The following is a 14,990-nucleotide window of genomic DNA, read 5'->3' as shown; positions in this document are numbered from 1 at the left end:
GTTTACAATTTCCTTGTACAAAATACAAAAAAGAAAATATACATTGTGAATTCTTCTCCTAATCTACCACAGTAATGTTGCCAATTTTGCCGAAAACGAATCGCCCGTGCCCAAAACCGTCGCTCCAGGCCAGAGGAAACCCCCTCCCCTTATACTGCATTAACGATTAGCTGGGTTGTTTACGACTGAGGATAAAAGGGGTTGCTCGGAGTTACTGTCGTCAGTTGACTTCAACTCGTTCGTGGCACTAGTTACTACCACCCTGTACATTTAATATCCCTAATCCTATAGTTTTGCTGACAGTAACGAACGGCTTAAACATTCGTTTATCTTCAGTCTGTAATGAAACCGAACTCGTTTTATAAGAAGTGACAATATTGTAGCAACGCGACGTCACCAATCGAAAAATCCATCTCCATTCTACCCTTAACGGCAATTTTAATTCTATAACGTTAGCAGGTGCGATTTTGCAAGTTGCATAGTGTACACGCGAGAGCGAGTGTAGCCTTAACGTATCACGAAGATAAAATAAATTTCAAGACAATGCAACAATAACATTCAACAAGTTGAAGTAGGCTCATACAAATCATATTCTATCCTGGGCACAGGTTTTTATGTGCAATAAGGCATTTTTAGATGGCCACGAGATTGTAAAAGTTGATCTCCTTCCCAAGACCTTGCGCTGCAGGAGCTGAAGAAAATGTGACGAAAGTGTAGTTTGTTCTCGATATATTTTGACACTCGATTGGGGAACATGGAAATTCTGCAATGCCGTTACTTCCCTAATTATCGCTTCTAGAAGTCTACAGATCGAAGATAGTTGTTAATTCGAAAGGATAATTTCCCAGAAAATAGAGGGTAACGCCAAAGATGTTGCGACAGCGTAAAAACATCAATAGGGATACAGGATATCATGCAAACGTAATGAACTTCCTCCCAGTTTTTAATTGTCCAATTGGCCAAGAAAACTTAACAGACTTCTTTGTTGAGGAATGAACTGGAATATAAGCAAGTACACTAAAATCAACAGAAGGTATACGCCAGTATCAGTGTGTCATTTGACTTCCTCAGATAATATGTAGCTACAATCCTTGTGAAAACTTGGGAAATTGTTTCCAAAAGGACACGACTTATAGTGAAAACTGCATGATACCGAACCGTAAAAGCCTCAAATCTCCAGAAGATGTATATCTGTTGCAAGTTTGTTAATCTCCTACATTTCTGTATTACACATGATCATCAAGTGAATCAGCTTATCCTTATCGCACACGGTGAAAGTGATTATTTGGTGACACGGTGAAAATTAACTATAAATACTGGAATATATTTTCACAATTGCGTTTGCTTATTTACCGCACTAATTGGAACATGACAATTAGTTTATATCCTTCACACTGATCTACCGGAACAGTGACAACAGGCTAGTGACAAACTCCAAATGTTCGCAACTCTCTTTTACGTATGGTTCTTCCGGGTTAAACAATGATTTTGCTAATGCTTGTATGCAAGTCAAAAAATGAGAAGATATAAAGCCGGCTGTACTTCGCGGCTAGTGAATTGTTGTAAGAAGTATACGTGTCGTGTGTTTGTGACGCAGCACGTGTGCTCACGCAGGGCAACGTAGAAGGAGAACCAGCGCGAGAGAAAACGGTGGCTTATTAGTATCATGAGGGGCATTATGAGTCTACGGTGTTTGATATTCACTGAATAATCTGAATGTATTATACTCGATTTAAATGGTTCTCAAGTTAAACATTATTTCTTAGTATTAAAAAATTATACTTTCTGTGGATATTATTATTAATGAACAGTGTCATTTTGCGTCCACATCAAAATGCATAGGATTAGTAGATAGCGCCAATAGATAGCATTCAAGTATATGCATTCACATGCAATATTCATTATCGTTTTCCCTTTTTATGTATGAGAAACGACTTGGGACAATTTAAGGTAAAATTACGAAACTACATTTGCAAACATATGTAAGTATATAAAAAAATGTAGCTTTGAATATTATATAATTTGTATCATAACGAATTAGGTTTACAGCATTACCTCGATACAAGTCCACAATTCGGGGGAACAAACCGGGAGAGAAAGAGGGGGAGGTGGAGAGGGGGACGGGCAGGAGGCAGGGAATACAAGTGAATGAATACAGTGGGTGAAGATTACTGAAATCGGAAGATTTCGGAAGATTATGCATATACAGAATACAAAAGTACTGTAAAGTGAGAGAAAAGTATCCCACTCTGGTTACTGTTACAAAGACGTCGCTGTTACTGTGTCGAATAAAATTTATTGTCGTTCTTGCGGCGATAAACTACAATCAAAGTAGTGGAAATAACGATGGATTCATAACACAAGCTGAAAATTGGGCTCGTATCGAGGCACTACAGTACATCCTTACATGAATAGCTGATCCGAAATTCAAAGTAAAGTTCTTCAAAATGAAGCACACGATCAAAAAGTTTTATTCTATATTTTCAACCAATTGTTTTGCAAATACCTGTGATGACGAAACACTTTGTATATAAAGACACAAATATTAACACAAAACTACATTGCACTTACTTCGGGCAAGACCATCAACTTTAATCTTGGAGACATCTACACGTGGCTGGACGTTGACCTTTATAGGAGATTGAGGAACATTTAATCCACCGTAGTTTATATCTATTAAATGAACTCCTGGTTGAGGTGGTACGTAAGTAACATGGTATGTGCCATCCTCGTTATCTGTCAATGAAAATGGAACTTCCCTTCCTTCAGAATTTCTTATGCTTATACCAAGGTTTCCTGGACCAGCTTCTCGACAATCAACGTGAAAAAGAGTGGGAACATTCGATTTCACATCTTTTTCAAGTCCAGGACCGAAGGTTAATACTTTAGCAGGATTTAAAGCTGCTTCTATTTTCATTCTATAAGGGGACTCTTTTGTTGCTACTCCGCCATAATTGACCTAAAAGTAAGAATAATAATATAATCCAAAATAAATTGTAGATTATTTCTGAAAGTATAGTGAACCGCTGACGACCGACTCGCACCACAGACTCCACACGTCCGTGGTTCCCGAAATGTTACGGTTATACTGGATGTAAGAAGTGTACGTTTCAATATTTTACGAGGTGGTAAGGTAACTCAATTGGATAACAAAATGTCCTATAACATAGTATTACAGTAATAATGCTTTAAAGCAGGAGTTACGAACTGGCGGTCCGTAGTCCGTTTGTTACCCATAAACCGTTAAGGTCGCTTTCCATTGCTGTAACGGGTTTGTTCGGTCATAAATTGTGCGTGCTCAGCGAATTTTGTTTGAAAAGACATTCCCACTACCGATTCCAGTAGCGATCGCGGTGCATGGTCGCTTTGGGTCTGCCGGGCTCGTTTGGTGATTAAGCAGATCACGGTGCAGGCTCGCTGGGTACTTCAGACGCTCCTGCTCGTAGAGTTGACAGTTTCAAGTGGATGACGAACGCGCTCGCGACCAAAACTTACAGCAATGGGAAGCGAACTTTAGAAAGGTGCCCACGGTGGAGGAAAAATTCATCGCTTATTTTAGCGTTAACACTGTGTTTTGAAACGAAGAATAACTTGTGGATATCAATAAGATAAATTCGCTGAAAAAATCCGTTGAACGAGATCAGTCGGTTGCTTGAGAAGGTTATGTTTTTTTCGGAAGGCCCTTAATATGTCTTAAGCCCCTCATATACACAAATCCTTCAATAAAACCTCTATTGTAAACGGTCTCTGTTACTTTGGTTACTGTGTTATCTTGAACAGTTAACTGCCGGTAGTTGCCATTTGGTCTACAATTTATCTGTGTGTTACGTACATTTCTTTCCTCAAGTGCTTCCAATCTTCAAACTTTTATAAAAATTGAACAATAAAAGATATAACAAAGGACTATCTTTTCCCATCGAAGTATTTCCAAAATTACAAAATCTTCCGATTGTTAGTTTATCGTACAGACATGTTAACTTTAAAACTCTATTACTGTTTTGGTGAGGATGTCGATGATGATGGTAGTGACGGAAAGTAATAAACTGGGTGGAATTTGGTGCCGTTTATTCGAGCTGTATCGAGACTAGCGATGTCTGCGTGTCCGCTCGTTACGCCTCTCAAAATCAGACTAACTTTTTTCTTTCATTCACTCACTGACGCATTCTCCACAGTCATTCTCTTCTCTTTCTCATTGATTCGCTTGCACTCTAAACTCTACGCGACACTCAATACACACTTCCAAACATCCTCTCGAACCTTATACACTCCGCTAACATTCAGTCGTTCATTCCAAATCTTAATCTAAACATTCGAAGGCAACGTGGCGTCGGTCTGTCGCCGCCACACTGTAAAACGGAAGCAGCTCGGACACTGTGCTATAGAACATTTTGTGATCAAATTGGGGTACTTTACCATCCCTTAAAATATTGAAATCTATACATATTACACCCTGTACTTCCTTTACCAACTGGCGACCTCAATCGTTGACAGACGCTGTGGCCGTTCTCGTATTTGTGATTGTACTACGAAGTGTACAAATTGTAATTAAACGATTGTTGTGCACACGGTGTTTTTGTTATATTAGGTCGTGAACTTTGAGCGTGCAGGATCCCGGTGGATTGGAAACCACGGAGTTGCGTGCCAGTCGTCGAGGACTCATAACATAATACTTGTATAAAGGAAAGTGTACGTTTTCAGACGTTTATCAGGCTTTTATTTTAAGTTTGCTTAACGCTAACACAAAATTGTTGTTTTTAAAATGTTTCCTAATTGGATGTCCAAAAACAACACTTAGAGCTGTTTTCCACAGAGATACGTGTATCGTGACATGTTTATGATGTCAACTGATCAGGCGATGATTTTCGTGAGATACAGAATCGTGATACTATCCTCGATCGGTCGAACGCGTATTGCATACGTGTTACGTGATGCATTTTTGACTTGTACTGGACGCGTATCGCAAGACAAGTATCGTCATGTGAATGAACTTTTCGTGATAAGATTCACGTATAGAATTGTAACATATCGCACATGTATTTCGAAAGTGACGTAACTCAAAAAAGTATATTTTTCAGAAAAAGCAAAAAACTATTTATGAATTTGGAAAAAAATGATTTTCTAAATATATAATATTGACATAAAACGTAGTCTTACTTAATGAAAGTTATCTTACTTGAGTAATTACAATAGTTTAAAAGATAATTATGTGTTACTTGCATTAAACGATTGCGTTGTTATTATTTAAATAATTTGTAATTTATACTTCAATAGTTCTTTGAATCAATTGTATAATTTTGATGTTTATAGGGTTATGCCACCTTGGCACTGTTGAAACAGGGGCAATATTTACAAACTTGTAACGAAAATATACGCTTCATTCAATTGAGCTTTTACAGTACAGTAGCACGTATAATAAACTTTAGAAAGTACTACGGCATAACATAAGGAATTTTTGAAATTCCAAAAGTTATAGAAATATTATTTTAGAGAAAAATTAAGATTTTAATTCAACGTCCTTTTAATATCATAAAAAGTAATTGCGATATTAAAAAATCATACGTCATACGACAGATACTTTATTGAAGAATATTTACTTTTCATAGAAATCGGTTGAACGGTAATCAAGATATCACTGACAGCAGGTCGAAAAATATAGTTTCGAAGAAAACGCAGATAGAGTTTCAGAAGCCTGTATTCTTTTACGTTACTTCAATATTCTTTATTATTCTGCCAATCAGCCAATTGTGATTCATAATAGAACTCTTCCTTTGATGTTGAAACATCTTCCTGAAATAATCGTGCTTTGCCTTTTTGTTATTCCAGCCACTGTTCTACATTATTGCGCTTTATATTCTATAATAATATTACGCGCATTATCTAATTTCATGAAAATTGTCATAACTTATGTGCCAATGATTAAGTTCAGGGCTTTCATTATTTGTAATAGTGATATGCGATCTCTATTCAAAATACAAACAGCAATATAAGTTGCAATTCATTCAGTTCTTGTACTACTAATCAATAGTTTTGGGTCTATTTTTCATATAAACGCGCTAAAATTTTCATTAGTATTTTGTGTGTAATCTCCGAAACACATTTCTAGAAGTTCATTTTTGTTCAAATCTTTGTAAATTGAATATATATCTAGGCTGATGTATTCAGCCTTACTACGGATATACTCTGTTTGTCCTTATATTAAAAGATTTTGAGCTGGGAAGAGGCTCATGCGATACAGGAACGTTTAATGAAGAGCGTTCTGATCATGGTTTAGTGAGATTCTGCTGATATTCAGCAATATGAGTGTTCAGAGTAAAGCAAAAAAGTCAACAATTCACAACTGTAGAATCGAAACATTTTTATATAATTTAGAGACTGTTCTGGACGAAATCATGACTAGAGCGCTCTCCATTGAACCTTCCTCTATCGAATGAGTCCTTTCCGAGCTCACAACCTTCTAATATAAGGACAAGAAAGTACTCTCGCCTTGGCTGTACTTTCGGTCATGTTATGGATAAAACACAGTGAAAAAGTGACAAGTTTAGTTAGGCTGAATTGCACCAAGCGGAATCTAATCAGAAGGTTCGTGATACCCAGATTTGGCAAACAAGTTAATGAGAATTTGCCTTTTCACTACACATAATACCGCATGAACCGCGAGTATCGTTCATGTCCCAGAAGAAGTCTCGTGGAAATTTGTTCTGAGAATCATTGTTGAGGCACAAAGCTTGTGCACTTCGAACCACTTTGGACAACTTCAGAGAAAAACTCGGCTCAGGCGAGCCGGACGTTGGCGGCTTCCCGCCGCAGCAATATTACTGATATTGCTATAATGAATAGAAAAATTAATTGACTGACTGACCCCACTATCAGACACCGATTCGCTTTTATCATCAAATCACTTCAATATGGTACGAATATGAATACTGTTCTGGTCTTCGACAAAATTGAATGTAAAAAAGTGACTGAATCAGTGATTTTACCACAGATTTCTATCTAATACACTCCACTACGAATTTTCCATATATAGCAATAGACGAATGTAGCCAAAAAGTATCTACTAAAGTGGCGCATGCGTGCTGAAAAGGTGCAAGTATGTATTGTTACGTTGCGCATGGCACCGTTCCCATTTGCGGAATTACGAAAAGTTAACGAAAAGAAGGACCGTACGGCCCCCTTGCGGAACACATGTCGAGAGACGTCTCCTGGGGGAAAATATCGTAAATTGAGAATCGTCCCTAATTTCGGGTGCCTCCGTGCGGAGCGCGCACGACGTTTCAGGGCCGTAGAAGAGACCTGAGGGACCCTGAGGCCGTCCCCGTCCCCTGGCCGTGCAGTTTCCAGATTCAGGCGCCGTATCTACACCGGGTGGAACAGGGGCTTCCACACTCGGAGTTGAGGGACTTGCCGCCTCCTCAGTGGACCAGAGAGCCTGAGGAATATCTACCAACCAGCTGAGGGGTAGTCCCTCGGTGCTGCCCTTCTACAAAGGCTCAAGCGGAAGGCGAGGGTGGAAGCGAGCCCGGAGGTCGTTGTCCAGGCGGCAGGAGCCATAGGAAGTCCTGGGGAAGTCTCCACGATGCCGAGCAAATACGGATCGTCGCCGGGAGGATCGGAGCCTCGCTCCTCACATACGCGCCTGAGCCAGAGCGAGCACGCAAAGAGGCTATAGCGCTTGCGTGGGGGAGAGACGTGCCGCGAATCGGGGGGTCGCATGCGCGCGTGCTAAGTGTCCTCACTCGTTGCCGAAACCACAGCGGAATAGGACTGCGAAGAATTAGGGTAAGCTGCTTAAATTACCTTGGTCTCTAATTACCGGGCACGGAGTGCCGTTAGTGCTAGGCGCGATTCGGGTTTCCTCCAGGGCGTCTCTGATATCGTGGTATTGTGGGATTTATTGAATTGGATCGTTTATTCCGGTGTCATTACGATCGACACAACTCTTGTAATGAGTGAGTCCGCGTGTGCCGAAATTGTTAGGACACGTGTTTGTTTCTGTACCGACCACCTGTAATTTTCCGTAACCGTGCCGCCTGCACGGTACCGAAAATCTAATAAACATCTGTGGAAGATAATAACCGTTTCGTCTCTGCCTTGCCGTGAAGACTCGATTTCTCTGCGTGTCCGGACCACGACCCTTTCTCTTCCGCCGAGCTAGCCGAGGATTGCCGCCTTACCTGCACTGTAAGGGTCGCATATCGTCGTTAGCTTTTCGTTGTAGTTGGCACGAAAATGCCTGGCGGCCATCCGGATAATTTGTCCTTTTGTCGAACGACTTGCTGGGCAGATACGGCGAAGTTATCAGGCCGTCCTGCGTCAATCTCACGGCAGCTCGACGCAGGAAAATCTCTCAGTGTCGCGTAGCGAACCCTCTTACATTATTTGTCGTAGCAGCAGTAAATATCCAAGGAACCGTTACTTGCCAAAATTTAGTTTATTAGCTGTCGACACGTTGTACCAGGGTTTGAATTTAGTCATAATTTTTATGTTTTCCATATGTTCACTCCAAGTCGAGGTGCTCCTTGGTTTTTTATTGCTAGCTATAAATCATTAGTCGGATTAGCGGCGTGGGTCATCGGGGATGCAGTCGGTAACTTCCGATGACCGTTGGAAAAACCCAGAAATTCCCACTTCTAGCTTAATTCTGTCAACCCCACTCCGTTTGAACTCTGTTTTCTTGTTACCCCCTCTTTTTTACAAGGACCAATGAGATGTACGCTTAATTTGAAACAGCACAACCTAACGTATAAATATGAAGACTGCCGCGAGAATTGGTGATTTTTGCTTCGTATTTGTCCGACAAACCAGAATAAAGTTCATTAGAGAAAAGGCTTTGAATCGCTACAACAACAATTTATACAGTCCACTATCGAACTAAAAGTATTCGCACAAGGTCAATTCGGCGTGCGAAGTGTAAGTTCATCTATCTCATAAGATAGAAAACACACACAACACTCAGAAAACATCTGTTCCGTACCGAGAAACACGTTGTACGAGGATTTCGAAAATTAGTTTATGACGGTTCGCAACGGAAAGCTATTTTTGAGTTTAACACTTTAATATTGCCAGTAATAGTAGTTTACCTTTTCGTACAATGGATTTAGAATCTTTAATTTTCGCTTCGTTCTCAATAGTTAAAACCATGTCATAAACTGGGTTTTCCCGAAGGGTGTTTCGACCGCGGTCATCTAACTGTACTTGGGCCTCGAGGGTCAACCTGGACGGAAAAATCCCGACGTCACCGGACATTCGAGGTTCTCTCGCATACATCAAGTATCGCCCTCCCTCTCTTAAGAAAAATCGCGCAACGGGCGTAAGGAAGGGCGGGTGCGATACCAAGGGACACTCTAATTGGAAAATTAGCGTTCGTAAGAAAACCAATCAGCGTGATCCTTCTGACGCGAAAAAGCGAAAAGGGAGCACGACACGGGAGCGAACAGAAACTTCGAAGACTTACAACCGAGAGGTTTTGCCACTTAGTTTTCGTCTCTCTATCTAGCGTTCGTGATAGAATTGAATCAGTTATTTCAATATTAAATTCGCGAAATAAAGCGTTGCTACGGACATCGTTCGGTTCGACAACATTTTTTATGGTCCTTCGAGCTAGATCCGCGATCTACGGACAACTATAGTGCCATTTACAAACCCACGATCGACGGAGTGTAGTGCACGAACAGGTTATAATGCCACGCGCGGATCCAATTATCGTGCGATCAAAGGAAGCAACGAGGACGAGACGAGCTTCCGAGGACATCAATTGGAGAACAGCAGCCACCATCCACTGGAGCTCACTCATCCAGGACAGCGGACGGTTCTCATCGACATCGTGAAATCCAGCGAAAGGTAGGCTTGTTATTTGAGATTTGCCAGTCAATCCCTATACAAAACTTTCCTTCCACTTCGTTCAATCTGCCGCGCTGTTAAAAGATGGCAATCGATTCCCCCATCACATCCGATCACTCCGTCGCGCGCATTCGTGACTTGAAACACAAGCGACGGTCTTTCAAAGCATACGTGGATTCTCCAAGGGAACGCGCCAAATTGCGGGATCGAATGGAACGAGTACGTAACCAATTCGCCACTTTCAATCGCATCCAAGACGAATTGGGTCGACTGGAATCTTTGAGGAAGCGGAAAGCGAACGCCAAACGACCGCGGATCATTACGACGACGTTATGGCCACAGGGGTCGTACTGCTCGAAAAAACAGAAATGCGTGGAACGCAGCCTCCACGAACAACAATTCTACAACGTTACCATCGTCACCGTTCGCGCTATCGGTCAATTCGCCGCAGATCGATTTATCGAAATTCGATGGCCGCCTCGAAACGTGGATTACGTTCAAGGATGCGTTTCACACCTTAATTCACACGCAACCTGGATTAAGTAAAATCCAGAAACTACATTACCTACGTTTATCGCTGTCCGGAAAAGCCAAAGCTGCGATCGAGTCCTTCAGCATTACGGACGACAATTACGAAGCCGCGTGTAAACATTTAAACGAAATGTATGATAATAAACGCGCGCTTGTATTGCGACACGCTTCTCTCTTGCGCGATACCCCCGCGATGTCAGACGACTCATCAGAGTCGATACGCGATCTGGCAAACCATATGCAGCGGCATCTCAGGTCGTTGCAAGCTCTCGGTCGATCACCAGAAGACATCGCCAACGACCTCGTAGCGAGCATTCTCATTTCGAAAATCGTGGGAATGCACCTTATCGGATACCGAGGTGCCAAAGATTGACGATCTTTTTAAGTTTTTACATAACGCATCCCACCAATCGAAGGACTACGAGACGGTAAAAACGCATGCGTTATCGTATAGTGACTCCGTCGGTAAAACTCGATCGACACCGACGCGAAATCAGACGAATCATCAACGTAGTCAAGCGCCGCAGCCGCAAAAACGCTAGGTTTACGTAACGAATACCTCGTGAAATGCGCCTTCGCAGTCGGAGGCATCTCTGCGCGCTCAACGTCGATCCACACCGCCGTCGCAAGGATCAGCGAAAAGAACGGGACACACCGAATCGAAATGCCCGGTCTGTGAAGGAGCACACCCGGTGTACCAGTGCCCTTCGTTTTTCGAACTCACGGTACCGAGTCGTATCGAGATCGCACGCAAAGCACACCTACGCCTCAATGGGTTAGAATCTAATCATCCTACGGAGGATTGTAAGGCCGGAAGGTGACGCGTTTGTAACCAGCGTCACAACACGAAGGTGCACCAGGAATCGCATCCGAAAACATCATCGTAACTTCAGCCGGAATCCCGGAACCTCGAACCGCAAAGGGTCGCGAAGTCCGTCGTCAATTGGCTTACAATCGAATTGATGGCTACCGTGATTGTCGAAGTACTTGATCGGGAGCTAAACGCGATCAAATGTAGGACCCTAATTGACACGTGTTCGAGTGCGAATTTTATAACCGACGACCTGGCAACGAAATTACGGCTTCCGATTAAGAAGAACACGACGACGATCGAGGCGTTGAACCAGTTAAAGACAGTTTCGAAGAAACTGGTCTCAACTACCATCAAGTCGCGGATCTCAAATTATAAGAGGGATTTAACGTTCTTTACCATTCCTCGCATTGCTGGACCGACACCGGATGTTCAAATCGACCGTTCAAAGATTCTGATACCGGCAAACATCGGACTCGCGGATCCACAATTCCATCGACCGGCGAAGGTGGACATGCTAATCGGTACCGGCCCTGCATTGGTGGTCGCTTAGCATTGACCACTCTCCTCGCAGTAGACCCGATCTGGTCCTTCAAAAAACTCAGTTTGGATAGATCATCGGGGGGAGTGTCTCAACACCGGCAACTTCAAGAGGACACCGGACGTTACTCACCACCCCTAATTTTGAATTGCAAAAATTCTGGGAGTTGGAAGAGGGCCCTCAGACGCGACACTATTCGGCCGAAGAACGGAAGTGCGAACAACATTTCCAGGATCACGTCACGTGAGATAAAACCGGTCGTTATATCGTCACGCTGCCATTTAACGGGAAGAAGACGCAAATTGGCGAATCGCGATCACGCGCTTTGAATCGCCTTCTTTCCCTCGAACGTAAATTCAACCGAAATCTGGAATTAAAATGCGAATATTTCAAGGTCATCAAGGAATATCTCGAACTAGGACACCTGAGTGAGGTAGAACCACGAGGGTTTCTACCTGTCTCGCCATGCTGTCATAAAAGCGACGAGCACCACAACGAAGGTTAGCGTCATGTTCGATGGATCCGCGAAATCGAGCAGCGAACTATCATTAAACGACACGTACAGCTCCCTTGCGGAACACGTGTCGAGAGACACCTCCTGGAGGAAAATATCGTGAATTCGATTCGCTGCTAAGAAGAACCTGAGGGATCCCGAGGGTGTCCCCGTCCCCCAACCGTGCAGTTTCCGGATTCAGGGGCCGTATCAACACCGTATGGTACAGGGGCCCTCTAGCCCGAAATTAAAGGACTTGCCTCCTCCGCGGAGGACAGAGATCGTTACCCACACGGCAGAAGCCGTAGGAAGTCCCGGGGAAGTCTCCACGATGCCGAGGAAATGCGGATCGTCGCCAGAGAGGAGCAGCCTGCCTCGGGGGCTCCGTTCCTCGCATACGCGCCTGGACCAGAACAAGTACGCCGAGGGGCTGTAGCGCTTGCGCAGGGGAGGGACGTGCTGCGTATCAGGGGGGGGTCGCATGCGAGCGTGTCGAGCGTCGGCACTCGTTGCCAATACGCTGACGAATATAGAGCGACCTGCGATCAGCGAATTTAGTACGTTCGTCGCCACGTTGCCCATATCTGGGTGACGAATATGCTTTCGTGGGGGCCCCGTTACCCAAATATGGGTGATGCTGTTCTTGTTGAAGTTCATAGGATTTTCAGTTGTCCCCGGCGAGAAACAACCGAATCGCGCTGGACGACGAACAATTCATCTGATCAAAGTAATCAATCAGGTAATATTTAGGTGTTTAATTCAGCAGAATTACCGAATTGATCAAAATAACTGTATTGTCTGAACTAGCTGTTATAACCTAGTGTTGGGAAATTCGACGCGGGTTGTATATACAACCGAGGAGGGTGTAGTGGAGCGTTCCAGGAACACTGGACGAGGCGATAGCAGGGCGTAAACAGCAGGACGCCAGGCCCTGCTAATTGGGGACAGTCTTGGTTTGCGTTGGAGAGCGACAAGACGTGACAGCGAACTGTCTCAACCCGAAGGAAGAATAAATCTTCACTTTCATAGAACACATTCTTTGTATCATTTCTTACGTTTATTCTTACAAGTCAGAAGTAGGATTGCACATTGCCCGCGTGCAGTGGTGTGTTGGCGCGAGTTACGCGCACTCCAGAGTGAACGCGGTTGTGCAGTTTGACGTTGTTCGCAAATTGTGCCTGTGTGACGGTGTTGTAGTGCCAGTGAACTATGGGCCGATCAAAGGCGAAACCGCGACGGCACTCGCGAGATTGTTCACGGGGACGTTCGCGCAAACGTGAACAATCGAGGCCGGTCGCGCGATAGCTCGGACGGGCGGGTGCGCGAGCACTCGCACGATCGCTCAAGGGATCGCCCACAACGTCGCAAAGACGATCAGTTGCGCGATCATTCGAGGGATCGCTCGCGACGTCATGAAGGAGAAGGGTCGCGAGATCAAGGCAGAAGTCAATCGCGAGACCATTCGACGGATCGTGTGAGGGGTCGTGCACGAAGCTGGTCGCGTGCTCACATGCGCCGCCGGGACCACTCGGATGACAGTTCCGCATCGGAAGATCTGCGCGCGACGGTGAAGCGCCTGAAGCGCGAGCTGAAAAATGTCCAGGGAAGGCCCGTGAATGACGAATTTACGGTCCCGAAATTCGATCCGTCGCGAGACGACGCGGATATCGAACAGTAGGTGCGACAGGTTGATCGACTCGCGCGCCGTTATACGTGGAGCGACGATAACATCATGATTATCATCGCTCGTAATTTGAAAGGGTATGCCCGGCGGGTGTTCGATGACGAGCTGAAGAACGATCACACGTGGAGATGGTTCAAGACACTGCTGGTCGGACGATTTAAACGACCGCTGCCGTTCGCGCGACTATTGAAGGAGGCGGCTACGTACGTGGCGGCGCCCGGACAGAAGCTGGGAGATTATTGCTTCGAAAAATTGTCGAAGTTGAAGGCCCTGAACTTGGAAATCCCGGACGCGTATCTGGAGGATGCGATCATAGGTTGCACTGGGGATGAGAGCATCGAACGGACAGTTCGCTCCAACCGGTACGACGACGTCAACCAATTGTATGCCGTTATGAACGAGATGGGGTCGATGCCACGGGTGCCGCTGACCAAGGTGGTGCCACAGCGACCGACGGTGTTCCACCGAGGGCTGGTCACAAGACGACCCGAACCGGCGGCGTCGACGTCGACAGCTGTTACTCCTCCAATGGCGCGGGAAGGACGACAGCGACCGTCAGTTACCTGCTTTAATTGCGGGGACGCAGGTCACTTCTCGACGCGATGCCCGAAAACCCCAGTCATCTGCCGGACTTGCAGCAAGCGCGGACATCTGGACAAGTTTTGTTTCCAGGCGAAGAGAGTCAACGAGACCCGGGTGAGTCGAGATCGCAATAATATGTACTTGGTTCTGGCTACGATCAACGAGTGCAAGGTGGCATGTCTCGTCAATACGGGGAGCGCGAGGACATTGATCCAGAAACCGGTAGCGACGCGAATCAAGGTTCAAATGATTGCGGATAGAGAGCTGGAATTGCGGGGGTTTGCGGGATCTAGAACGTTGAGCAAACTAGTGGCCGATGTTACGATCAAGATCATGGAGGCCATGGCGAAAGTACGGGCGATAATAGTTGATGCGGACGCGATGTACCACGAGGCGATTGTCGGTCGGGATTTCTTGGACCAGGATCATGGCCTGCTCATTAAGAGAGAGGATAGCGTCACCATACGCAACTTGCCGAGGATTGAAGAGATTCGGGGAAAGGGTATAG

The 14,990-nt window shown here is 44.6% G+C and overlaps 1 protein-coding gene across 3 annotated transcripts in view; it reads right to left on the bottom strand.

The window, feature by feature from the left end:
* The window catches only part of Cher (filamin A protein cher), a 206,614-nt gene that overhangs the window by 128,729 nt on the left and 62,895 nt on the right, over positions 1-14,990 (bottom strand). For all 3 annotated transcript variants that reach the window (XM_076391756.1, XM_076391755.1, XM_076391757.1), the window contains exon 10: positions 2,572-2,959. In XM_076391756.1, the coding sequence (XP_076247871.1) occupies positions 2,572-2,959 (388 nt within the window). The remainder of the gene's footprint in view (positions 1-2,571; positions 2,960-14,990) is intronic.

The sequence above is a fragment of the Calliopsis andreniformis genome, unplaced genomic scaffold (genome assembly GCF_051401765.1).
Source record: "Calliopsis andreniformis isolate RMS-2024a unplaced genomic scaffold, iyCalAndr_principal scaffold0048, whole genome shotgun sequence".
NCBI classification, from domain to species: domain Eukaryota; kingdom Metazoa; phylum Arthropoda; class Insecta; order Hymenoptera; family Andrenidae; genus Calliopsis; species Calliopsis andreniformis.
Note: the sequence above shows the minus strand (reverse complement) of the source record. Positions and strands in the feature narration are given on the sequence as shown.